This window comes from Lampetra planeri, chromosome 20 (genome assembly GCF_965212315.1).
Source record: "Lampetra planeri chromosome 20, kcLamPlan1.2.h2, whole genome shotgun sequence".
Classification (NCBI taxonomy): Eukaryota; Metazoa; Chordata; class Hyperoartia; order Petromyzontiformes; family Petromyzontidae; genus Lampetra; species Lampetra planeri.
The window spans coordinates 8,295,981-8,323,242 of NC_136126.1; the positions used below are offsets into that span (position 1 = coordinate 8,295,981).

The 27,262-nt window shown below is 42.8% G+C and overlaps 1 protein-coding gene across 1 annotated transcript in view; it reads left to right on the forward strand.

Annotated features, from left to right (window-relative positions):
- The window catches only part of COL24A1 (collagen type XXIV alpha 1 chain), a 162,874-nt gene extending 135,815 nt beyond the window's left edge, over positions 1-27,059 (forward strand). The window contains exons 40-61 of the mRNA XM_078603483.1: positions 68-121; positions 747-800; positions 1,759-1,815; positions 3,091-3,144; positions 5,155-5,208; positions 5,385-5,438; positions 6,514-6,567; positions 8,376-8,483; positions 10,456-10,563; positions 12,844-12,951; positions 14,204-14,257; positions 14,514-14,576; positions 16,954-17,007; positions 17,356-17,391; positions 19,850-19,867; positions 20,363-20,398; positions 21,192-21,218; positions 21,541-21,606; positions 22,176-22,344; positions 24,073-24,182; positions 25,095-25,313; positions 26,257-27,059. Coding sequence (XP_078459609.1) covers positions 68-121; positions 747-800; positions 1,759-1,815; positions 3,091-3,144; positions 5,155-5,208; positions 5,385-5,438; positions 6,514-6,567; positions 8,376-8,483; positions 10,456-10,563; positions 12,844-12,951; positions 14,204-14,257; positions 14,514-14,576; positions 16,954-17,007; positions 17,356-17,391; positions 19,850-19,867; positions 20,363-20,398; positions 21,192-21,218; positions 21,541-21,606; positions 22,176-22,344; positions 24,073-24,182; positions 25,095-25,313; positions 26,257-26,400 — 1,701 coding nt within the window. The 3' untranslated portion in view covers positions 26,401-27,059. The remainder of the gene's footprint in view (positions 1-67; positions 122-746; positions 801-1,758; positions 1,816-3,090; positions 3,145-5,154; positions 5,209-5,384; positions 5,439-6,513; positions 6,568-8,375; positions 8,484-10,455; positions 10,564-12,843; positions 12,952-14,203; positions 14,258-14,513; positions 14,577-16,953; positions 17,008-17,355; positions 17,392-19,849; positions 19,868-20,362; positions 20,399-21,191; positions 21,219-21,540; positions 21,607-22,175; positions 22,345-24,072; positions 24,183-25,094; positions 25,314-26,256) is intronic.
- Positions 27,060-27,262: the final 203 nt, after the last annotated feature.

Consider the following 27,262-nt stretch of genomic DNA (forward strand, 5'->3'; position numbering starts at 1 on the left):
CGGTCTCTCACCTTGCCGCTGATGGAGTGGCGGCCGGGTAACACCGCTGCTGTGCCTTTCGCCGCAGGGCGCCCCCGGTGCAATGGGAGCCGAAGGAGAGGACGGCCTCCCGGGGTACCCGGTAATGCTTGCGCTGCTCTTCCCTTCCGCGTCCGTCCACGCGGAATTTTGTGAAATAATATAATAGTATTCGTAATGGTGAGAAAGAATGAAGTTGGTGACAAATAGAATCGGTGACGAGGAAATGTATCCTGTGGATCGCACGTGGAACAGCGAGTGTTTTTATTTGGGGGGGGGGGGGTTTCTTCCGCCTCCATTTGGTGGTCATTAAATTCTGTTAAATCCATTTAAACATTTTTTCACGATGATAAAACCTTGGATTGCGAATAACTTGGTCTGCGAGTGTTTTGCAAGACGAACACATTTTTTTAATAAATATTAATTTGATAAACGAGCGAGGTCTTGCAGTACGAGTAGTACGTGTACACGCTTTGTATGCCGAGTGTCACGTGATCACAACTGATATACGAGTGCTTTGATATGCGAGTGCTTTAGATTACAAACACGTTTCCGGAACGAATTATGCTCGAAATCCCAGGTTTTACTGTATTTATCAAATTGTGTCACAGAAATTAGGAAATGTATTACATTATTATTTTGTATTTACACACGTCAATATTTTGTTTCATTTTACGTGTTTTTTTTTCCAGTTGTATATTATTTATATATTTTCGTTTTTTTCTTAGGGTCACCAAGGACCCATTGGCCCTTCTGGGCCACCGGGCATTAAGGGCGAGAAGGTAAACGTTCAATACTTAATCTCCCTGTTTCATCATTCGTAACAATTTAGCAATGCAACTATAAAAGAAGTTTCAAATGTATGTTATTAACCAGGCTGCCAACTTAAGAGTGACCTGGAGCATTTGTTTGACAGTAGGAGGTGCACAATGACTGCTGTTATGTGAACAATCCCCATTGAGTTATTGGCAGGTAATTTTCCACCCTTTGGAACGACTTTAGGAGATCTCTAATGTCCACTGTGAAGCGGACGGCGTGTAGTATCATCACAGCCATGAACCTCTGCGACAAGCGGCAAATGTGCCTTCCACCAGGCCACGTCAAAGCCCCTAAGAAGGTTTTGGCCTTGAACACAGGTGCATGTAAAGGATGCTAGGAATTTCATAGCGAGATCATGTAAGCAACTTGGAAGTTGAGAAAAAAACCTGAAGAGGGATTGTTGTTGTAGGTGTCATCGGGAAGAGGTTGTAATGAGTGAGATAGTTACGTGTGAGGACAGGTGACCGAGGCAGACATTGGAGTTGGCGACACACTTTGAATGTCAGGTGTTGACTCCACTGCAAGCGAGGGATCTAGCGGGAGTAGCAGGATGCGAGAGCGAGGTTCGTGGTGGCACCCGTGGCTTCGGCCTTGCTGCGCCGCATCAAGGCCTTGCGTTCTCGACAAAACAACTTCGGCGCCTGCCCTCTCCTCCCCCCACCTCTCTTGTGTGTATTAAAATAATGCTAGAATGGCCGACCCGATGAGATTCCCACAATAGGGTGTCTGCAATTACGGACTTGTAATGTCGGCCAGTGTGTTTATTGTTGAAGCGTACCATGTGTTAGAAAATGTCAATACAGAAAAAAACAACTACAGCGGCAGTGCTCATACGTATTATGCTCCCCTCCCCCCCCCCGATGCCTATGCATGCGCAGTAATGTCGTCTGTGTGTGCTGCGGGTTTTGCATGTTTAACCAGGGACAGGCAGGCGAGCCCGGAACACAGTTTGGCCCCCCTGGACCAAAAGGCCTCATGGTACAAACGCAAGTTTGGCACAGTCACAGAGTAATACTGGAATTTGACACAGTCGTACGTGACACGCGTGACACTGCACTCACGGTTTCGCCACACTGCCAGCAGTTGACAAACGCACAACGGGGGGTCACAATGTTTTTTAAGAATGTGATATGAAGAAGGGCCATTATCCAAAATGTTGCCCATTATACATTTTTCTGACAAGGCCACAGTGTTATTGACGAACGTGTTGAGTTATTTTTCCTATAAGAATGGGGATGCTAAAATGGCAAGCTACGGTGCACACTTAATTTATTTTTCAACACACAAACAGTCTTACCTAACAATGTCCTTTACTCATGTAGGAAAGCAGCACTGAGTCTTAAGCCTCTTTCTCAGAAGGGACCTAAAATGAAATGTTTGCCCATGTCCATTAATTAGCACTTGGCATGCAGGAGGAAGCAGGGGTATCTTGAGAAAACACATGCATATAAGGGGGTAACACTCAGATTGTGTCATGATATTCTTAGTTTTTTTGGTAAAGTCACGTAGGTAAGAAATTAAAATTAATAAAAGTAAAATACAAATAAAATAAAAATCACGACGTTTCGGAGGCAACACAAGCTTCCGTCTTCAGGTGGAACCGTCACAGCACGATAGCAAGTGACTTGATACAGCTATCGTGCTGTGACGGTTCCACCTGAAGACGGAAGCTTGTGTTGCCTCCGAAACGTCGTGATTTTTATTTTATTTTCATTTTACTTTTATTAATTTTAATTTCTTACCTACGTGACTTTACCAGAAAAAACCTAAGAATATGAATCCTTGCAGGCACGAAAGCTTCAAATCTAGAATTGTGTCATGATATTTCACAATGCATCGGGATTTTCGACCTACTTTATGAACGGGGGATTTGCACGTAAGTGGAAACTGGAGTTCCTGTTAAAATCAATGCATATGAGAATATCATGCAAAGGTCCACACAGATAAGTCCAGGGCCCCACTTGCTGTGATGTCAACGGCTGTCCACCTCACAGACCAGTGGGTATTGAAGTTTCATGAATATAGCATTAGGTAATGTATCATTATATATTTGGTACATAAAAATGGAGATTTGATAACAAGCCTAATGATTGGTATAATTCTCAGAACATTTTTACCACTGCTCTTCATACCAACATGTGATAGCTTTTTTCATGGCTTACCTACACATTTATGGTTGGAATGCTGATTTACTGGACTTGAGCGCGCAAACTTTAACATCATTAAAACATCATTTAAACATGTCACTTGCAGGGCCCAGTCGGGCCTCCCGGAGAGAAGGGAGAACCTGGCGATGTCGGATACCCAGTAAGTCACCTCCATCGTCTCTTCCTCCAAGTTCCTTTCACCTTTGTCAATTCAAAAAAATATTAATTCTTATATATTACACATTCGATAGTTTTGTTCGTTGCTGGCTGCTTGGCGTTTTCAGCTTTTTGGGCTCTGCTTGGCGAAGTGCAGGCCTCATCAATCACGCCACTGGTTCACCATTATATAATGTGGTCATTGCTTTCCACATCAGTACCTGCATATCTGTCTCCAATGAAAGTCCCTCTCAATTTCCATATAGCAGGGTTTTGCAAATTCCAGAATTCATAATCCACCTCAGTCAGCAATTGCATGTTGACAAATTCCAGCATTAACTTACAATACAGTTGTTAAACGTGCCTGTTGATTGCTAAAAACGTGGCAGCCAAAGAGTGAAGAGAACATCTCATAGAGGATGACTACCATGGGGTTAGAACACTCACTAAGATTAAATAATGTGTGAGAGTAAGATGGATTGTGACATCACAGAACCACGAGGGATGATGATGACAGAGGGAGACTTTCATTCAGCAGTGGAACGAACATGGCCTCTAAATAAATCTCTTGCAGGAGACTTTTATGGACAGTAGGATGTAGAAAACTGATACAGTAGGTTTAATTCTCAGTTGTGGAATTTTGCACTCAAATTGGTGACTTGTCTGAGACCATCCACTCACTATATAGTACTTGAGGACTCAGTGTAATCAGTGGTGGCTGCCCAGCATCAATAATGCCATCTCAATTCTCTGACATCTGAGCGACCTGCTTACCTCAAATTTAAATCATATTTAAGTCTAGAAACCAATGGTTCTTTTTGAATCATTGATTTCCAGCAGAATTTGTTTGACCAAACCATGCCCACTGCATCAGTCTCAACTTCTACGGGTCTCACCAACAGGGTGTGGCCTCATGGGACCTCCTTTGCCAGTACCAAAATATACTAATAGGGTTTTTCCCCTTTTTTTCTGGCAACAAAACTGACACCTTTTGAAAGGAATCATGCTTACATTAACCACAATACTTGCAGTCAAATGCAAACAAAAACAATACTCTGCTAATTTATGCATTGTCTTTGAAACGGATGTAGCTGCTCAACCCGAGCTCTCATTACTCTGGTAGTGCGTTGTCTTTGAACTGTGCGCCTTTTGGCGTCATCTGGTCGAACACCATATGAGACTAGGCTCCAAAGAAAGCTGTCTCTGGTGTGGACCAATCAGTTTCAAAGACAATGCATAAATTAGCAGAGTATTGTTTTTTGTTTGCATTTGACTGCAAGTATTGTGGTTAATGTAAGCATGATTCCTTGCAAAAGGTGTCAGTTTTACTAATTTTATTATGTTTTATTTTTATTATTTTATTACTTCCCTTCTACGTGACTTTACCGAAAGAACCAAGAAGATGAATCCCTGCAGTCACGAAAGCTTTAAATCGAAATTTAAGTGCTGCTGGTTTGCCTGGTGGTACAGGAGAGAGCAATCCACAAATGCCACGGGGGCCCTTCACGCAGCACATCCCTTGTCAAATTTTACAATAAAAATAAAGAATCCGGTGTTCGTGAGACATCTATGTGGAGATTTAGCATGTTTCCACGAGCCACAGACCCGAGTGCGTACTGCAGTTGGTCATTCTGCCGTCACCACTTTCCTTGTCTTTTTAGACAAACACGAGTTGAATGCCATTATGGGCCGGAGCCAGAATTCTCCAGGCCGATTACCTACATCAAATTTCTGGCCGAGTGTAAATGCATCGTCATTACCGAACATGCCAATGAAATATGTAGTAGGTGATGGTACCACAATTTATTTATTTATTCTAACATTTTATTTCGTCACCAATTCAGTCTTGACCTTTGGCTCTGGGGAAGTCTTATTCGGCAGTGAAATGCCGCTTTCTTTGAGCCAATGTGAATTTCCCTTCGACTCGAGTTCAGACCAACTCGGGTGCACCCTTGCCAACTCAGGTTGGTTGTCCATGGAAACGAGGTAAATGCGTGCTTGTTGTTAACTGCAGGGCCAGCGCGGCTTTGACGGATCACGGGGAGCCAGGGGGGAGCAGGGTCCCATCGTAAGTCGCACCGCCAACAGCACTGTTCCACAGAATGGCACGACTCGCGGTGTTTACAACGTGTTCCATATCCGGCTTCACCGAGATCATCGTTCTGAAGTTCATTTCTCCTTTTCCAATCTCCACAAACAGTGTATTGCTCTTAGTGTGCTCATAAGCTTGCTTGGTTGTTGCAGGGCGAGCCGGGAGAGCGGGGATATCCAGGACCAAAAGGACCTAAAGGGTACGAGGTGAGTACCTTCCCAAACAATACCTGCAATGTGCTGACAAGATAAACGACAGTTTTAAATTGTATGCCTAATGGGTTTTTTTTTGTGTGCAGTCAGGCGCAGACCATCCGTTGCTTAATAATGGGTGGCTGCCCGTTTTTACACCCAGATTCTCATACTCTTAGGTTTTTTCGGTAAAGTCACGTAGGTAAAAAATAATAATAATAAAATAATAATAAATCACGACGTTTTGGAGGCAACACAAGTCTCCGTCTTCAGGTGGGACCGTCACAGCTAAATTTACTGTATCAAGTGAAAAGAAATCCAAAAGACAACATCTTAAATACTAGTTAAGGGGAGGGGGGAGGGGCTTATCTAAATGTGACAATCAGGGACTGGGAGGGGGGGGGAAGTGGGCGGGGCTAGAAGGGAAGGAAGAAGATGCACCTCGGCAAGCTTATCTAGGTACAAAAGCCCAAAATAGCAGCAATGTTAAACCCAGGTTCTCATTCATGAGTCTTACCTGGCCATTGTGGGCTTCTTGAGCCACTCGGTCATCTCCAGCTGCTGTCCTGTATTGGCAGCCTGAGAGGCTTGAACCTCAGTTCCACCGTGAGCTCTGCACTGTCACGTGGACCTCGGCTCAAGATGCAACTTGGCCACCCCGTGTGTGCCATGTGCAAGCCAAGTGACGACTGCTTTCTCGTCTTCTTGGTTCTTTCGGTAAAGTCACGTAGAAGGGAAATAATAAAATAATACAAATAAAACAATACAATAATATAATAATTATTATATTATTAGAGAAAGCAGTCGTCACTTGGCTTGCACATGGCACACACGGGGTGGCCAATAATTATTATGTTTTATTTTTATTATTTTATTATAAAAATAAAACATAATAAAATAATAATTATATTATTCTTTTCTGTTTTATTATTGTATTAGTTCCCTTCTACGTGACTTTACCGAAAGAACCAAGAAGATGAATCCCTGCAGTCACGAAAGCTTTAAATCGAGACTGCTTTCTCGTCTGAAAATCCTATTGTTGCATTACCTCACATTCATGGCAGTGTTATCCAAATGCCTTTACCCACAGGGCACGAAGGGCAAAGCTGGTACACCAGGAACTCAAGGAAAAGCCGGACTTACGGTACGTTGTTGTAGTCCTGCAGGATTGCCTGTTAAGTTTCTTTACGTCTGTCATCATCATAATACTCATCAGGAGCAGCAGCTTTTATCTTTCCACTGCTGGATGAAGGCCTCTCCATATATGATGCCACCATCCCTCTTACGGTCCTGCGAATGTAATCCCCAGGGGCGTGTTCCCTCCGCTGGCTGCCATTCCTTAGCCAATCTCGTCCAAAGGCTATCATCTCTTTTCGCAATGTTTCCTGCCAAAAATCCACTTTTGGTAACAGTCAACGAGGTGTCTCCGATAATTTTTTTGGAGACGGTATTTGTTGCTGAATTCCTTCTCAGAGTCCATGTTGACTCTTTTCATTGCTGTATTTATTGTAATTAGATTTTTTTTTACGCGACCTGTTGCAAATGTTGTGTTTTAAATTTTTATAGTTTTTCTGTTTTGTTGATGAACCCCGATTTAAGAGCTTCTTAGCCCACAGGGTAATTACTACTATAATAGCCCAGAAATGTGTGTCCCGCGCGTGACGTCACTCCACATGGTGCCCCCCCCACCCAGCCCCAGTCAAACGAGACAGAACCTCCAATGGCAGATTTGTGTTGTCCGACCGCGCGTGACTTTTGCAATCTGGGAACATTGAGGTAACAAAACAGATGTCAACTGGCATCTTAGCCTGGACTCCCCTCCCCTTGGTCAACTCAGCCTAAAGTTCGTACATAGTGTCGGCTATAAACATCAGCATTTAGGTGACAAAGGCAGTTGGGAGCACATTTTACTGTACACACAATCCAACTTATGGCACTTGGTCCAAATTTCAAAATTAGATCAATTACTCTCAAATTACTGAATTGGGATAACACCATTTCGCAACATCACCTTCTACTGGCAGACTAACGCCCATTTGAAAGGCCAGTCCAGTGTACATCTTGTGCCGCACAGGTACAGCTTCTGCTGGAGTTCACCTTGGCTAGACTGCAGCAGGACATGGGAATGGTTGAGATGAAGATGGTTTAAATAGTTTAACACGTAGGCTTTCGCGACCAATATTATTCATAATCAACGTTTTTAGGTTTAGATCGCGTTATTTATAAATGTGTCGTAACCCTCCACCACCCGACACGGCCAATCAGTAACAAAGTGTCACTTTGACAAAAGACAAATAGTTCACTGCTTTAGCCCACCGGTGTGTTGAAGCGTGAAACCACAACATTTACAATTTGAGTACGACGTTTCGCTGGTAATTGCATCCAGCATCTGGCTGGTGGTGGTGCATGCCTGTAATTCACCACTGTGGAGGAACGGGTTGATGGATCGCACAAATTTTGTGAAACTCCCTTTCCATGGTTTGAGGTACCATACTCTGGCTCACCAGGAGAAGAAAGTTCAGAAAAGCATTTTGACTCCACCTGTTGCGTCTGCATGAGATAGAGTTTTTCCCGCTCACACGTGTGGCTTTTCTCTGGGCGCTCCAGTTTCCTCCCACATGCAAGTGCTCATTTATTGGCCGATAACACCTGAATATATAGCGGACCGCAGGAGCTCAGGAAATTGTTGGCGCTGGCTCACCACAGAGCTGCCATTCTGCTTGTATCTGATTCATCGTGCCACTGACGCATTATTTCTCTTCGAGAGCGAGCGAATAATGTGCATGTTTCAAGTTGAAATTATTATTATTATGTAAGTCACATTGAGTTGCTGAGGCATTTATGTGCCTATAAAATGCAAATCTCTTACCCCTTACATTCTAACTTGAACCTACGGCGTGTAACGGATAAGTGTGCGAACCTTGTTTTTCTGTCTCTTTGTCCTTTGCACAGGGTCCGGTCGGGCCCCATGGGCCACGGGGATTGCCGGGCTGGCCCGGGCCGGATGGTGAGAGAGGGCTCGAGGGCGCGCCAGGCAAGGACGGGAAACCGGGACCGCCCGTAAGCGCCTCTCCCTCACGACAACCACGCAGCTTTTCTGAGACCCCAGCGCAAGAAAATTAGAAACGTCGTAATGACGTTTTCGCTACGGCTCACGAGATTATTGAACAGCGACGTGACGAAGGTGTGGAGGGGTGGGTGCCCCAGTAAACGTTGGGCCAACCTTGATCCAATAGTTGGTCCAACGGTTCCAGCCACGCGCCAATATAGTATGTTTACCGGCACAGTGTTTAGCGCAGAAAGCTGAATTTGTGTCCTGGTCAAGGCCAACATCAGTGGGGAGCGATGTCAAGACAACTTCTCACTTCACCAACCCACACTGACCAGCATGATGAAGTATGGCCAAACAATTCACCATTACTACAACCGCATAAAGAGACCATCATCCAGCAGTGGATTGACAAAGGGTTGAAGACTATTCTCATAGTATTATTATTAATACTACTAAAACACTGGAAGTGCAGAATTTGATGTCAACAAATTCATACCTTGGTGGTTGTTGATCGTCTTGTTATTGAACATTCACTTCTCACTTTTCTAAGCTATTGCTAAATGTTCTTGGATATCTGTTGAGTATTTCAAGAAAATTATTTCATAGTTGTTGTGCTTTTAAGGTGATAATTATATCAATAGTCTTGATTGCTTTGCAGCATTTTGTGGTTTTTCAGAATGTGTGATTGATGGTGCTCTTCCTTATTTGCGGCTTGGCAGCTTTGAAGAATGTCCGTGTAAAATGTTAAAGATTCTTTAAAAGGCCCAGTGAGTGAAGTTTATTGTGTTTCTTTTATTACATTCATTCTTTGTGTAGTGTCAAGTGATGAATCCCAGACCAGTGGGAGATAAACTGAATGCATATATGGAGATGGTTTTCTTTAAGATGGCAGTGTCCCTTCACTGACAGCTAAAGGATAAACCTTTAATCTTCAGCAGGTTATAGAGTGATCCATTTAAAGCATACACTGACTGATATACGCAAGCACATGCACACACGAATGCAAGCAGCATACCCAGGCGCACATATATTTAGCATATACTCTTGTCCACACACACAAAGACATGTACAGACATAGACACGTATACATACACACAGAAACACATAAATACATACAGACACATACAAAATGTGTAAGTGCATAAAAACAGTGCACATAAGACAAAGATACCCCATATAGCCTTAAAAGACCGTTGGGGCAAGTGCTGTTAGCAAGTATCTCTTAAGGCGTGGTGTGGCTTGCACCATGCCTAACTGCCTTTTCTCGCCAGTGCTAATGTTTACATACCAAAGCAAGTACTCATTTAAAAGCTTAGTCGACCTATAGGAGGTCAAAGACTAACGTACGGTGCGAAAGAAGTTCAACATACATATATACAATATAAACCAAACTGCAGTGTGATAACCACTATGCCACCACTCCAGACACACACACAAAGACAAATATCCTGTGTAGCCATCAACAGACTGTTGAGGCAAGTGCTGTTAGCAAGCACCTTTGAAGGCCAGTACGGCGCACGAGGGGGTGGGTCGCCAGCACCACGCACCTACAAAGACAAACAGAGACAAACATAATACACATGGGAACAACAACCGCCATTCGCCACTAAGTTGCGGTGATGTCACCACGGTGCTTGTGCCAGGCTATGTGCATGTTAAGGCCACACGAAGTATTGAACGCCCACTGGCAGGAGGTCACGGGACAGACCCAGGTGCCATGGGTTGACTGACTGAGATGACTGGCCGATGCACCACCTGTAAATCCTACGATGCAAACTTGCTGTGTTTTAGCCACCCGGCACTCCGGTTGTTTTTGGGAGTGTCGCTCCTCTGCCCTCCATTGTTCCTGGAGGCCGACTGCTTCCAACTGTCCAGTAGCGTCCTTCATGAGCCTCCTGCACACCGTAGCGGGCACACGCACACTAATATATAAAGCATTATTGCCTCCAACATTGAGTGAAGATATGTATTTGTTCACAGGGAGATGCAGGCAGTGTGGGTCAACCTGGAAGAACAGGCCTGGCAGGTGCTCAAGGAAAACTCGGAAAACCTGGGCAACCGGGAGCAGCGGGACTCATGGGGGCCAAGGTGAGCTTTCTGGCATCCATATCAAAGGCAGTGAAGCTAATGCTGTCCTCTGGTTGGATGGGGTTGAGGCGGTGGTCATTATTCCATGGGTGGTGACGCTCAGGTCACCACGTGTCCCGGTATTCCCCACGATTTTAAACTTTTTTTTAGAGTCGCTGTCTTGGAGAATCTGTAAGTGTTTCTAGGACATTGAATGCCTACATACAGGAGTGCAAACAAGCACATGAATTAACAGGTATACAATGTATTTGTCAGTTGTGTAATAATATGGCGGTTAAAAAAATGTTTAGTTACATGTAGTTGTCCGCTATTCCGGTGTTGTGAGATTTTATACTTCTTCTCAAACATGCAAAACACGTTTGAATGAGGTATTGGCCTAATAACATTGTACAAGAACCCCCTGAAATAAAGCCTTGAAGCTCAGTCTTTAGCGAGTCATTCATAGATAGATAAATGAATCACGTGTTATTTCCTTTTTTATGTTTTTGCTGTATAGTTCTCCAGTGTCTAGGTTGCTACCGAACGTTGTCTGACGTGATGTCAGACGTTTCGCTGCATGTGCTGGGAGCTTTTTCAGGAAATGACATAGAAGCTTCATAGAAGCTGCACTTAGAGTGAAACAGCAGACGTCATGCTGAGCAACGCGCGGCACAAACCCGAAAACGCATCAAAGAGATGAATTACATCATCGTCATTACACTGGGGCATTTGATGCCAGCATTGAAAATCTGAACTTGGCTTATAAGTGTGTGTGTTTCTGTTTAAGGAGTTTTCTGGGGGGGGGGTTATTTTCCTGCGAAAGAATATTGATGGCAGGATCCATGTTGGCTCCTGTTCGAAAGTGGAAAAATGACCGAGTCCAGCCCAAGTGTTCCACAGCGAAACGAGAGCTGGACCAAATTTATAACCTTTGCTTCGCTACCAAAAATAGAAAAAGCACAGTGATAGCTTTCACACTGCACCCAGCAGGCCTTGAAAAAAGAAAAAACTATGGCAGCGCCAAGTGGGATGTAAATTTCCCTTACACAAGCACTGAGGCGTTTACATTTACACAGCGCGCGCAACGAGCCATTTAAATTTACACAGCCCATGCACTGGAGGATTCTGTTTTCATGTCCCTTGCACTGGGGCATTGGATTAACACACCACACATGCTCAATGTGTTAATTTGCACAGCACATGCTCTGAGAAAGTTGCCCAGTGATAACAAGTACGTGTTCCAACTCAGCTCCCTCCCCCTCATCAGTTATGTTCAGGATTCAGTAAAATAATAAATTCTTTTTTTTTGCAGTTTTTTTTATGGCTCATTTGTATTGTATATCGGCTTCGTTTTTGCATCTCGTTTGTATAGTTTGGTTTTCGCGCTACGAACCTAAATGTAACTTCTAAATATTGATACTATTTCCTTATACCTTCAGTAATAGATTCTCATTCTTGGTTCTTTCGGTAAATTCACGTAGAAGGGAAATAATAAAATAATAAATATGAAACAATAAAAAAAAAATGTCCTTCTACGTGACTTTACCGAAAGAACCAAGAATATGAATCCCTGCAGTCACGAAAGCTTTAAATCGAAATTTAATAGATTATCATACGCATAATTCAATGCATATAATATGAGCCGAAGAATACATGTCAATCGATGCCTAGTAGCAATTCATTCATTTGTGGCCATGAAGTATGTAACGTCAGATTTTTGTTTCATTTGACAAAAAATTATCTCTGAAGATTGAAAATGTTTCAGTTTGACGGCCATATTACAAACATTTACCTGTAGCAGGGCAAATGGGATGGTGCGTCACCGCTAATGTGTCTCAGAGGTCATTTGAAGGGATCTCAGAAGTGCTTTGGATATATCGTATTCTGTGTGCTGTGCTGTAACACACAGGGAGATACACTGCTCTGCAGGAGTTCAGAATTGATTGAGTTATGAGAGAGCACAACTGGTTCATAATCTGGTTAACACAAAAAGAGAGAGAAACAGTGGAAATGTAAATTTCGATTTAAAGCTTTCGTGACTGCAGGGATTCATCTTCTTGGTTCTTTCAGTAAAGTCACGTAGAAGGGAGATAGTAAAATAATAAAAATAAAACATAATAAAATAATACAATTCTGACGACGTTTCGGCCACAATGCAAGCAGCCGTCCTCAGGTGAAGAACAGGTCTGTCGGAAAGACAGCGTCTGAATGTATTTATGAAAAATATACATTAAAAAAAATGTTTATATGAATTTTACTGTGTAATTTTACGTTGTGACCTTTGAACCCTGACCTGTATAGGGTGATCGCGGTATGGATGGGCAGCCCGGGATACCTGGGCAGCGAGGAATTTTGGGCACCGACGGCCCGCAGGGCAACAAAGGGGAGACAGGCGAGAAGGGGCAGCTGGTAAATATTATAACCACATCAACAAAGCAAGTTCATTAAACATGTGCAGATATATCAAACCTTTTTTCATCATTAGACCTCCTTTGCCAGTACCAAAATATAATGATAGGGTTTTTCCCCTTTTTTCTGGCAACGAAACTGAAACCTTTTTATGAGGATTCATGTCTGCATTAGCCACAATACTTGCAGTCAAATGCAAACAAAAAACACAATATGATAATATATGCATTGTCCTTGAAACTGGTGTGGACCAATCAGTTTCAAGGACAATGCATATATTATCATAGTGTGTTTTTTGTTTGCATTTGACTGCAAGTATTGTGGTTAATGCAGACATTAATCCTTGTAAAAAGGTTTCAGTTTTGTTGCCATAAAAACGGGGAAAACCCCTATTATTATATATCACACCTGTTTCATTGTTATAAGTGAATGCACACAGCGGAATGAAAAATAGATTTTTTTTCTGCAAATGTGCTTGATTGTTTTCTAAAATCTGAAGCTGAACAGAGTTTGTCATGGTATATTTTTTAACATAGTGCTAGCATATGTGAAAATCACACTGCTACAGGATTTGATTTTACTCGAGCTGCATTAGAGGAAGACTGTGCTCACATAGTGTATAACATTATAGTGAAATAGAAAAAAGCTAAGCCCATGAAACTTCTGTAAAAAAAATACACCAGGGCATGATTAGTCTGATGACCTGACAATCAAATAATAAATTAAATAAGCAGACAATGTGTCGCCTTAACATATCCGTTTACATGTTAAACTAAATAAATAATGTCGTATAATTTCAGCGGCATTGTTTCAAGGCAAGAACATTCTAGAACAGTGTTGACACAGCGGCTCATTGATTAGCGCAGTTTGCAATGTACGGTGCAAAAGAAGTTCAACATACATACAGCAGAGACATTATTTTTAGTAATAATTATCAAATAAATATGATAGGCCAGCATGCCCCGAGCGAGGAAACGTATTCAATGCACAATATATTTTCCCCAATACCGTGCCTACATTGCGACATGTGTAGATGTAAACAACACGCATGCATCTTCCTGAAATATATTGCATCGATATTTTCATAGTGTGCTATACAATGTTGTGCTATGTAATGTATTCCTCAGATGAGGTTTTGTAAATATGCAATAAAGTTTAAAAATAAAAAAATCGGGTTTTGTTCAAAACAAGTACATATTGTAGAGCAGTTAAAGAATGATAAGTATCTTTAAAAAAATGTAATTCTTCACAGGGGGACTACGGTGAAGCAGGAATTCCTGGCTTTGAAGGTTTTCCTGGGCCCAAGGTGAGATTATTGTAATATCACGCAATCAAGACAAAGTCATTTTTATGTAATTTATTAAGTTACGTGAAAGTCTTCTTGGTTCTTTCGGTAAAGTCACGTAGAAGGGAAGTAATAAAAGAATAAAAATAAAACATAATAAAATAATTCTCACCAGGAAAAATTATGTGAAAGTGTCAAGTTTGTCCACAGGGTAAATTGACTGGCATTGACCTATCACCCCGCGACTGTCGTCTGGCATGCGTGGCTTTCACCACAGGGCCCCATTGGAGACAATGGATTTTCTGGCTCCGCTGGACCCACAGGCCCTACTGGCCTAACAGTAAGTCACTGGCAGCGAGTAAGTGCACAGGTGGCGAGTGTGTGAAACGGCAGTGTGGTGTCTCAAAGTTTTGCTTTTGAACCACGTGATAATATAGTGCAATGTTCTTCATTGCAAGGCCCGCAGGCCACTGGCGGCCCCTGGTGGCCTTTAGTGCGGCCCCTGACGTGCGGCCCCCGACTATACACATGTGAAAACACTCCATCATCATCATCATCGTGCTGTCAAACCCCAATGGTTTAAAACGTGTGGCGGCCCTCACACTGATGTCTTATCGGTGAAAGTGACCCCCTCTGAAAATTAGTCAAGAACGCTGCTATAATGCGTCCGATTTCAGAATCTAAATAGGTTATAGCCTGGCTATTACTTGGATGGGTAACAGTCGGGGCTGGCAAGACATTGTAGGTGTGGGGCCATGAGATGGCAATGTGGAGTGTCACCCCCTTGTAATGTGTGGGTTGTCTCCAAGCTTTCCAGTTTCCTCCCATGTGCCAAATACTAATTAGTGGCATCGGCCACACATCCCAATTAGAATCCGAATATTTGTTTAGACTGGAGGAATCCGATGAGCCGTGAAGCTCTTTTTCACAGATGTTCAGTAGGGGTGGGTCAGCAAGTTACACAATGTCGTAGGGGACTCCTGAACAAGTCTTGAGGCACAGTGAGCCTTTACCGGATAAATAATTGTCATCATTTTGAATAATTGGCATCTGTGCTTCTATACAGTCACGATGCATGTAAACAATTCATATCTTACTCAAATATCAGGGACTCTCTTATTTTTCACCTATTTAGTTTATTTAATCTTAAGCTTTCTTAGCTTTGCATTTAAATGGATGCTTGATTTTATTTCTGGAATATAAAATTATAATATATTAACAAAGCATTGTGGAGTATTCAAATTATCAACCAGTTTTCTGAACAGAAAATGTCGATTTGAATCATTAGCAATAGTACACCATTGTGTGTGCCATATAATCTGATTAAAAAGTTGACAATGAAATGACCAAATAATGCATCCATGAATGCTCATAGCGATGAGGTGACTGCAAACATTCTATCAATCAAAACATCCCAAGCAAAATGGTCCCTCCTTAAGGAATCTTGACAATCAGTGAGACTTTTCTGGATATAGTATTATTGTTAAAGACAATGCTGCCTTAGTGTGATGGTTAGCACACTGGACTTGCAATCCAGAGGCTCAATTTCCTGGCAGTGGCAAGTTCATTAAATCCCCCCACCTCTGTCCACCCAAAAGTAAACATGGATACAGCAAAGTTAGTTGATCAACAAGTCATGTGTGGTGGGGCAAATTGTGGGTACTCTCACCTCTTTCAAGATGTTCGACCAGCATGGAAGAGTAGGCCAACATCCTCTCTATATGGGCTATCGAGAGCTCTCTCTTATGGAGCCCCTTCCACGAGCAGTGGCGAGAGCGAGTAATTACAGGGCTGGGTCGTAACCTTTACCAAAGTTTGGTATTTTAGAGGAGCTGCTTTCGCTTCACACAAATGTATTAACTTCTTTTGTACCGTACCTAGCCAACCGTGCTAATCGGAGGTGCGGGGGAAGGTCAACAAAATAACGACAAAAAGCAGTTTTAAAGAAATGAGTTTCAATCTAGATTTAAAAGTGCGTAGCTCCAGTGGCTTTTTATTATCTCCAGTGGCTTCCTAAAATCACTTCTAAAGAAATGAGTATATGCAAACTGATTGATCTCGTCCTATATAATCGGAGCTGCAATCAGACCCGCGCCGACTGCATCCCTTACATCGTCCAACACAAAGGGAGGCTTAGCTCTTTAAATGTTTGAGATGTGACGCAAGGTGTTTTGAGTTTCTGTGGCCTTTTTAGCAATGCCTTATAAATGCCAATATTATTATTTATGTCCAACTTTCAAGGGGTGCTCTGGCAGCCTCCTAGCATCTGATTTTGATATTTGGTGTTTGCATGGTCTCATCTTGGTCGTGTGGAATTTTTTTATGGGTCCTCCAGTTTTTGTCCTCCACATTTAGAAACGTGCATTGAGATTATTTATATTATTTCGCTGCTATACATTTCCACGTGATAAGCCACTTTGTTGAGCTATCATTTGTGGCCAAGTCGCTTCTCAAAAGTGGGCTTTACCTGGTGAGATAAAAAAAAAATATTTAGTTTTATACGTATGTTTTTATGTGATTTGTTTACCTTTCCTATACTTTGCGCTCCTGTCATGTTTTGTATTGTTCATTGTTGTAACTTTCTGACCCCCGCCCCCTTAGTGGACATCTGTGAAAATGAGCCTCATAGCTCATCAGGTTCCTCCGGTGATAAATAAATGTTCTGATTCTGATCTCTCCGTGGAGGCCTTTACAATGATCGCTGCGCATGTTTTCAGGGAAGCCGAGGCATCGTGGGACCTGAGGGTGCCGTCGGGCCGTCCGGCCGTCCGGTGAGTCTCACCGTGTACCCCCCCCCCCCCGACACTGCACGAGCCGCACAACATGCAGGGCGCATTGCGTTGTCGCACGCGTTCAAGTTCATGTACTAGGTGTAGCCCTGTGAGCCATTCGGCTCTTGAATCGGGTGCAACCGCAACAAACAAAAAACAAAAACATGAACAAAAAAACATCTTAAAGTGAATATGTGACTGAGTGCAAACAGAAATTCCAAGAAAAGACAGCAAAATATTGCAGAAAAAAACACACCGTACACCAACGCTGTGTGCGTAAGGGGTTGTCGCGGGTGACGCTGATGTTTCGTGTCTTGACTCGTTTCTCTTCTCCTCGCCACCCCACAGGGCTTCAAGGGGATAAAGGGACAAGCAGGAGAGACGGTAAGGTTTCATGCCACCGGTGGGGAGGATTTCCCATAAATATGCTAAATTCCTCTTCAAATGCAAATTCTTTTGTCAAGGCTCTCTTCCTCCTCCCTCACAGCTTAAATAGACACTCCAAGCCTAAGACGTGTCATTTAGACTCTGTCTTATCGACAGACTTGTTCTTCACCTGAGGACGGCTGCTTGCGTTGTGGCCGAAACGTCGTGAGAATTATTTTATTATGTTTTATTTTTATTATTTTATTACTTCCCTTCTACGTGACTTTACCGAAAGAACCAAGAAGATGCAGCGTTGAGTTGGCACAGCCGAGGGGCTGGGGTTCGAATCCAGCTTTCAGTCGCCGTGATTTAACCTGGTTGCCAAGTGTCTTGATTTGTTTGTCTCAAGCCAGTCTTGCTGACCTGCCCATGCTGGACATCTTTGAAAAAGAACTTAAAATCTCATCAGATTCCTACAGTCTAAATAAAGATGATTTATTTTAGATAAAGATTCTAACTCTGATTCAGTCACGACCTATGACTGCACACAAAATAGAAACGTCACATTAAATTTAGTTCTGCACTTAATTTCGCTAAATTCCTGGTCTAGAAATTTAAATATTGTTTGACAAAAGCAATAGTATTCTTGATTCTTTCGGTAAAGTCAAGTAAAAGGGAAATGATAAAATAATAAAAATATAAAACAATAAAATTCTTACGACGTTTCGACTGCAACAAATGTTCTTGCTGTAGATTTCACACCTGATGATGATGATTGCTTGTTTTGCAGTCGAAACGTCGTGAGAATTTTATTGTTTTATATTTTTATTATTTCATTATTTCCCTTCTACGTGACTTTACCAAAAGAGCCAAGAATATGAATCCCTGCAGTCACTAAAGCTTTAAATCAAAAAAGCAATAGTTTTTACTTGTGTCTGCGTAGTAAGGCAATGAAGCACTTGATGTTGTTTTATAGCTAGATGAAAGGCCATTGAAAACATGCTCTTGTTTTGCAAGGGAGGTGTGTTGAAATGCCAAATGAAAATCTATAGACCTAGAAACTAAGTGCAGATGTTATTTTTTTTTTTCAATAGTGAAAATATCTAAAGCATTGAAAATATAATTCTTACATTTAAATGTCGATTACTGTAAAAGTACCGCCTCGGATTGTACATGTAAAATATTAAAGAATATTCAATTAAACATTGTATTGCGTAAAGGATGGTTTAAAAAAAAAAGTATCCATCAGTTTAAACAAAACAAAGTTCAGCTGTCCTTTTATCTTGCGATTGTGAAATTGATTTTAGAGGTCGCTGTTCTGGCAAATCTAAAGCAAACTAAATTCTACTGATTTCCACGAAAACCACATTGCTCACCACAAACAAAGGGACAGGTCAATGGTGATGAAAAGACTTTCATTATTAGTTCATCATTAAAGACATGGAGCCATGTGGAGCTAGAGTGTTTCATAGATCTGAACCATCTGGTATTGCTATGAATATATATAAATTTACAAACCTTATTCAAGGCACTCATGGATGAAGGGCTCATTGCCCATATGACTCTTACTATGTCAGTGCATTTAACTGGTTGTGATGAGTTTTTAGGTTCAAATACAGACTCCCACCCATAATGAAACAGGTTCTCAAGTGTATTAAGTTGACCGTCTCAGCTCAATACTCAACGTTGCACACAAAAAAAACAATCACGCTAATTTTTTTTGAGAGCTTATTCCAGCTCCAAGAATTAAATGCTTTAATATGATTTGAGCATGATGACCACTCTGCAGGGCATTTTAAAAGGCGTGCCAATCAGTGCGGATTTCAGTATATTGTAGTGACTTCAGAGCTCCTCTTCTTGGTTCTTTCGGTAAAGTCACGTAGAATGGAAATAATAAAATAATAAAAATAAAACATAATAAAATCATTCTCACGACGTTTCGGCCACAACGCAAGCAGCCGTCCTCAGGTGAAGAACAGGTCTGTCAATAAGATAGAGTCTGAATGAGACGTCCTGGGCTTGGAGCGTCTAAATTCAGACTGTCTTATCGACAGACCTGTTCTTCACCTGAGGATGGCTACTTGCATTATGGCCAAAACGTCGTGAGAATTATTTTATTATGTTTTATTTTTATTATTTTATTATATCCATTCTACGTGACTTTACCGAAAGAACCAAGAAGATGAATCCCTGCAGTCACGAAAGCTTTAAATCGAGACTTCAGAGCTATTTCTGTGATGTCATATTCCATGTCCGTTCTTAGACGCAAGGTGATTGCAGCACTTGTAGCAAGTTGCGAATGGGAACTTCTGAGGCTGGTGACATGAGGCTGATGTCACAATTGCAATAAAATTGGGAGAAAATCAGAAAAAAAATGTCTCCAAAGGAAATGTTCATATGACATTGAGCTGGGAATTCCAGTGTAACTTTCTCTGTGCTTCCACCCCATTCCCTTCACTGTCCCTCTGGGACTCAGGGTCTTCAAGGGCCAAGGGTGAGTGACTGCTAAAGCATTTTATGACTTTCTTTCATTACTAGAAGTGTACCGACGCACGAGTTCACTGTCAAACGTCGGTTCTTAGGCTCACGATGCATGCGTTGCATTTGCACATGTAAGAATTTTACTGTTATTTGTTTTAGTCCGTATATGTTATATGTAATGGGCTCACTTGAACCGTACCGCTATTAGTAGCCACTACATTCACCACAATGTTAAATGTAACATTAATTAATTAAATTTCAACCGTGGATTATGACCTTCAAATAACCAGGGGCGCGAGGTGGCTAGTCATTACGCCTCCAATAATCACCATACATTGCCGTGTTAGCAGAAACAAATACATTGTGTGCATGTGAAATCTGCATGTGTTCAATATGCTGATATTCTTCTATAGGTAATAGCCATTCACAATCCGTTACCTATCGTGCATCTCTTTGCACATTGTGCGTGATAGGGTCACAGATTAACGCTCGTGTTTCATCTTTACAGGGACCAAAGGGACCGACAGGCCAGGCTGGGCCTCCTGTAAGTTAAGCTTCTTTCATTAATTGGTTTCAATTACTCGGTGACCAGCTGGTTGGGGACTTTGTTCGAGTGTGTGGCTCGCAATCAGAAGTTTGCCAGTTAAAATCCTGGTTGGGGACTTTGTTCGAGTGCGTGACTCGCAATCAGAAGGTTGCAAACTCAAATCCTGGTTGGGGACTTGGTACAAGTGTGTGGCTCGCAATCAGAAGTTTGCCAGTTCAAATCCTAGTTGGGGACTTTGTTCGATTGCGTGACTCGCAATCAGAAAGTTGCGAGTTAAAATCCTGGTTGGGGACTTTGTTCGAGTGCATGACTCGCAATCAGAAGTTTGCCAGTTCAAATCTTGGTTGGGGGTCAGTTCTGGGCTATTACACTTTCGGGGAAGGTAGCAGTGGTTGTTCTCTAGGTGAACTCATCCCCATCATATGGATGTACAGTTTCCACCACTAGATCAGGGATATAAACGAGAGGTGCTTGTTGTGTCATGCTCATTCAATCGAGAAACCATTTGACTGTAACGTTATTTCATTACGGCTTTACTAAAAAAACTAATAAACGGCTGGATACATGCCTTCTCTTGCTGTGTTTGACCATGCTTCACCATGCTGGGGAGTGCAATTTTGTGAAGGACATGCAAGACCGATTCGGATATCGCTCGTCGCTGACGTTGAGCTCACTTGGCAAGGCTTAATAGCACAGTGCGGTGGCCACTGCACCACCGCTCCCCCCTGTTATATTATAGTAACCGATGCATTTTGCAGATTTAACTTTGCTGCATTCGTTTTTGTTCCAGGGTCCTCCGGCTCTACCGAGCTCTTTGGTGAGTCACGATAGACATTGCCGTTTACGTCCGACGAAAGCGTTCGTTGCACATTCTGCCTTGAAATAAACTTTAAAATATAACATAGGCGACGTTTCGGGAAATGGTCCTCCTTCATAGCACGTAAAGGCATTGTTATTGACAAATGCGTTGAGTATTTTTGTTAATTGTGCCTGCGCACCACTACCAACATGGCAACATCATCAAATAATTTGACATATTGACATCTGGGTTCAGTGCTGCAATGTCACTTTGCGTGTTGCTGATGCACAGTGTGGAACACACTCAATGGTTCTCCCCAATGTGTTGTGTCTACGTTTAGAGACAACACGACTTTGGTGCAGCTCTCCAAGCCTTCATCGAGTCCAATACAGCACTTAACATAGAGGTGAGGGCAGCGCTGAGCAAAGGTCGCAACCGGGTACGGGTACGGGTAGGCCGTGAGTCACTGGTGAGTAACCGTTTGTCACTCATTTCGGGTAGGGTAAGGGTACGGTTAGGGAACGGGTACCCATTTGCGACCCTGGTGCGGCCGGGTACAGGTAAGGAATCAAAACCCGTTTGCGACCTCTGGCGCTGAGTGCCGTATGTGCCCATGAGACGAACCTTGCGGTGACAAAGATCCTTCGTGTAGCTTGAATAGACTTTTGGGGCAAGTGCTGTTAGCGAGCACCTATGAAGGCCGATACGACACACGAGTGGGTGGGTGGCCAGCATCACGCCCGGCCACCTTTGTCTCCCTGGTGGCGATGTTTACACACTGCACCAAGTTACTCATTTGAGGCTGAGTCGACCTAGGGGAGGCCCAGGACCGTTTCAGATATTCATCACTCTTGTGGGCCGTGAGCGGGAATCAAACCCGGGTCGCCCAGCCCGATGCACAGCGCACTAACCACTGCACTACTGCGCTGTGCACACACGCGCGCATGCGCACACACCCACGCACGATTGCCGCAGACCTATCAGGACTCCACCCTCCCGGCGATGGAGCAGGGGGTGGAGATACTCAAGACTCTGCACTACCTCAGCACGCTCATCCAGGGCATCAAGAACCCCATGGGCTCGCGCGAGAACCCCGCCCGCATCTGCCGCGACCTCCTTAACTGCGAGCAGAAGGTGGCTGACGGTGAGAGCTCGGCACTGCGAACAGAAGGGCCCCCGTGTGGCTCCCCGAGCATCACAGCCGGCGCTTTGTAAATGCATTGCCTTGACTGTGTGTCAGGCGATGTCCAAGTCAGGCCACTTGGTTGAGCCATCATTTGTGGCCATGTCGCTTCTGAAAAAATAAACTAATAGCTTAGTGGGCTTTACCTGGTAAGATAAAAAAAAAATTGATTAGTTTTATTTGTATTTTTTAAAGTGATTTGTTTACCTTTCATATACTTTGCACTGCTATCGTAGTTTTATATTGTTTGTTCTTGTAACGTTCTAACTCATCGGATTCCTCCAGTGTAAATACATGTTCTTATTCAATCGTGAAGCTTCAAGAGCGAGAAAATGTATTTCATATCGTGGACCTGAACTGTGATATTCTTTGGGTCTTTCGTTAAAGTCACATAGATAAGTTCAAAAAAAATATCAAAAGACCACGACGTTTCAATCGCAACACAAGCAGTTGTCATCATCCTTTTCCTGATGACGACCGCTTGTGTTGCAATCGAAACGTCGTAGTCTTTTGATATTTTATTTGAACTTATCTACGTGACTTTACGGAAAGACCCAACGAATATGAATTCCGGCAGTCACGAAAGCTTTAAGTCAAGATTGGAAAGTGATAGTTTCTGGAATCAGAGTAAACAATTATAATTACAAACCTATCAGCTCCATCTGACTATTAAAAGCTACAGCAGACACATTGCAGTGATGTTACAAGAGGATGCTATAGAGCAGCAGTGTCCAACTCGATTCTCCCGAGCCACATGCGGTCTTTAATCCACCCCATGCGGCTCTATGGAAAGGGCATACCAACATAAAACATACGATCACGGTAGCAAGAATAGTGAATGTCTGCCATGCTGTGCTGAAATATATATACACGTATACATACACTTGGCTCTTTGCAGAACTCATGGGTACTTTTTGGCTCTTGATCTGTTCCAGGTTGGCCCACCCCTGCTTTTGAGGCTTCCTGATCTGTAATTTCCACTCAGCTTAAAACTCATGCTGGACAGCCTAGACCAGTCTTTTTGTTTTTTTCGATAAAGTCACGTAGGTGAAAACTAAATAAAATAAAAATAAAACAACTAAATTAAATCACGACGTTTCGGAAGCAACACAAGCATCCGTCGTCAGGTGTGACAGCTCCAGCAAAATTACTGTAGCGTATGAAGAGAGCTATTTAGAGACACGTGTTTATATAGGGTACTAGGTGGGGGGGGGGGGGGGTGCATGCGGCAGTCACGAAAACTTCAAATCTAGAATTAGCCTAGACCAGTGTTTCTCAACTCCAATCCCCACGTCCCTGCAAATCTCTATGATTACCACCCACAAGGTGCCTGCGGTGTGCAGTGGCTTAAATTGGGTGCCAATGGAAAATATTCGTTATCGCAAATATGCAGTTCGTGGGAGGGTCACGAAGACTGGAGTTGAGAAACGCTAGCCTCGGGCACATACGCAATGGATGTATCATGAGATATGATAGATGTGTTTACTTGGGTTATGTCTTTAAACACTATTGTGTGCAGCATCGTAGCTGCCGAACATGTTTGCATCATTTATATCAACTTAGCTAACTCTTGGTTGTTGTTGTTGTACTATTTAGTTAAATGAATGGAACATGTTCCGGTTTTGTTGGAACATCGTAAATTCTCTATTATTCCTGCATCTAACATTCAATCGCACTTTTCTCTACCAGGTAATTACTGGATTGACCCAAATCTCGGCTGCTCCTCGGACAGCATTGACGTTTTCTGCAACTTTACTGTTGGTGGCCAGACATGCCTAAAGCCACTGGCCATGAGTAAGGTAAGAACTTCCTGTTGGTCAGAATGTGCGCTGCTATTTCACTGAACCACATTCGCCAGATAACCAGCACTGGGCAAGTAACGATGCATCGATTCATTGATTCGAATTGGGTTCTCAACACTCATGATGCATGCATCAAATCGTGCGTGTGAGAATTATTTTCAAATAGGTTCAGGGTCCGAGCACCACTGATATCATGGGTTTTAATCTGGGGGGTTCTCACGAGTTGATGCGCTCAGCCCAGTCACCAATTATTAATTTCTTTTAAACATATTACATTGGGTTTTTCACTTAATTTGGAAAATATTGCAACTCTGAAAATTGAATGTATGGGTCTGACTGCCATGTCACAGACGTTTCTCTGGTGTACTGCACGTGGGAAAATGCAGTACCCCTAGTGTGGAAAAGAGGTTATTTAAAGGGATCTCAGGAGTAGTTTTGTGACGTCACCTTTTTTTCAGAGCACCGTCATATACACGCCGGGTGATGCACCTATCTGCAAGAGTTCCTACATCACATTGCTTCGTCTCATTTCGTGACGCCACAAAATAACCAGAATCCAATCGGGGGGAAATGCATTAACCCTATAGCGCAGCCATGAACTGCTCCACATTGTGCTCTGGAAGACTTATACAAGCAGTAATATTTGCTCACGAAAGATCGCTTATTGATCCCTTTAAGTAATAAGACGTATCAGATCAAAGAACAGCCTGTAAAGTTTAGACCAAAGGCCTCACGCTCGGTCTCTCGGAACAAGGGTGGCGGCATCTTATGGTTAAAAAAATATATATCAATGTATAAATCAATTGATTCTTGAATAAAATTGTTACAATCCTATTCTGCGCCTTGCAACTCCTCGCTCGCATCACGACGCGTCGCCGACATGCCCGCCGCTCTCGTTCCTCCCCTCAGCTGGACTTTGGAGTGGGCAAGATACAGATGAACTTCCTGCACCTGCTGAGCTCGGAGGCCGTGCAGCCGGTGACGGTGCACTGCCGCGGCGGGCCAGCCTGGGAGGACCCCTCCTCGCCGCACCCTCACCGCCACGCCGCACGCTTCCGCGCGTGGAGCGGCCGCCTCTATGAGCCGGGAGGCCTCCTGGAGCCACGTGTACTTCACGACGGATGCCGGGTACGGGCGGCAAAAGGGGGTCGTTGGGTCGCTTGAGCGGACGGCGACGTCTGTCTCAAAGGGGCTTTCTGATCCGTCTTGTGCGTTTTACGGTCGATCGATTGGTCGATTTCGCAACCTCCAATTAGCACGGTTGGCTATGTCCGGTGTGAAAGAAGTTCAACATACGTGCATACATATCCGACACAAGATGCAATTTATTTGCTCTGATTAAATTGCAGGGATTGCGATCGTTGGCCGGTGGTTTTCGATCCGTCTGTGTGTTTAGAGTTGAGAACCAAACACCATCGATCGATTGATTGATAGCCTGCACAAGATGAATTTATTTGCTCCGATTAAATTGCAGGGATTGCGATCGTTGGCCGGTGGTTTAGAAGCACAGGCTCAGAATGATGATGGTGGTAAAGCGTTCCAAATGTTTGCCTCGTGCGTTTTTTTCCAAAAATAGTTTTGTCGCTAATTATAAGCAGTTGCGGGGGATGTGTACCGTAGACCCATTCCGAATTTGAACAATGTCTTTCAAATGAGCTATTGCTCATTGTGTCTGTGAATATTAAAGTCACAAATTAAAACTGGGCCATACAAATACATCAGCGATGTGTCTGCTATTTAATAAACATTCGAGATGTAATGATGACTCAATATATCAATAGTGACTTTTAAGCCCATGATACATGCATTGAATTGAATATGTAAGAATAATATTTTTCGATCATGAAATAAATGTAATGGCTCACGAATATGGCTTCACGAAGATGGTACATCAGCAATGGCAGCAATTAGCAAATATCATTTCCAAAGATTAAAGTAGTATCGCCAAAGTATTAATTGATGGTCGTTCTGTTAACATTTCTGTCGTAGATGACATGTCCATGGAATTTTCCCTGGGGTTAACCGCTCGTTTGACCCACTGCTCACTCGTTTGTGTGTCTGTTCCTCGCAGATGGACGATGGGAAGTGGCACAAGACCGAGTTTCTGTTTACCACTCAGGATGTCAACCACTTGCCAATTGTAGACGTCCATTTTACTCACCAGAAGCCCGACTCCCAGTACCATCTTGAAGTGGGACCCGTCTGCTTCCTTTGAAGATACATATGCAAATTCTTATTATATTTTTTATTAGCAAGTATGAAATGAAGGATTACATGGTTTTACAAAAGGACTAGCATTTTGAAAGATTAAATCCAACTTTTTATTCTATTTTTATATAAGAATATGTGGAATTCACACCCACCACGGTAGCACGCAATTTGCCAAAAATTACGCAGAAACGTTTCTCTCTACCGACTGTTACGCGTTCATATCTTGGCGTTGACCGCAGCTGTGAGAGAGGACTGCTGAAATATGCAAGACACGAGCCTTGGGGTTGGTCGCGAAAAAGGATTCTTTTTTTTTTATGGGCCGATTCGCGCTCATTCGACTCGTCCTCGCTGCAATCGTGAAGGCGTTTGTAAATAATTATTTAATAGTACGCTCGGCCACAGCGGCACTTGTGGATGCAAGCTGTTGGATCGAGAGTCTGATCGTTTCCAGATGTGCAATAACTGACGATACTAAATAACGTGATTTGGTGCTGTGCTCCAACACATATTGCAAACATATCTGGGAATGCTAAAGTGTTAATACCTTCGGTGCTCACAAAACACAGCAGTTTGATGTCTGTTGCTACATTTAATTACGCTTTTGTGCACAGTGACATTTTTTTTATTATGTATTTTACAAAAAAACCATTGTGATAATTCAAATTGGTGCTGGTGTGTTTTTTGTGTTTAAGTTTACTACCTCATATAAATGACAAAACTTATTCGTTTTTAACTTCAAAATAATTTTTAAAAATAAAACAAAGGAACAAAAAAATACACAAAAATTCACCCCATCCTCCAAAACCCTTACGGCCAAATCACACAGTTTCTCACCATCGCGACTCGGCTTCGTTGCTGGTAAGTTG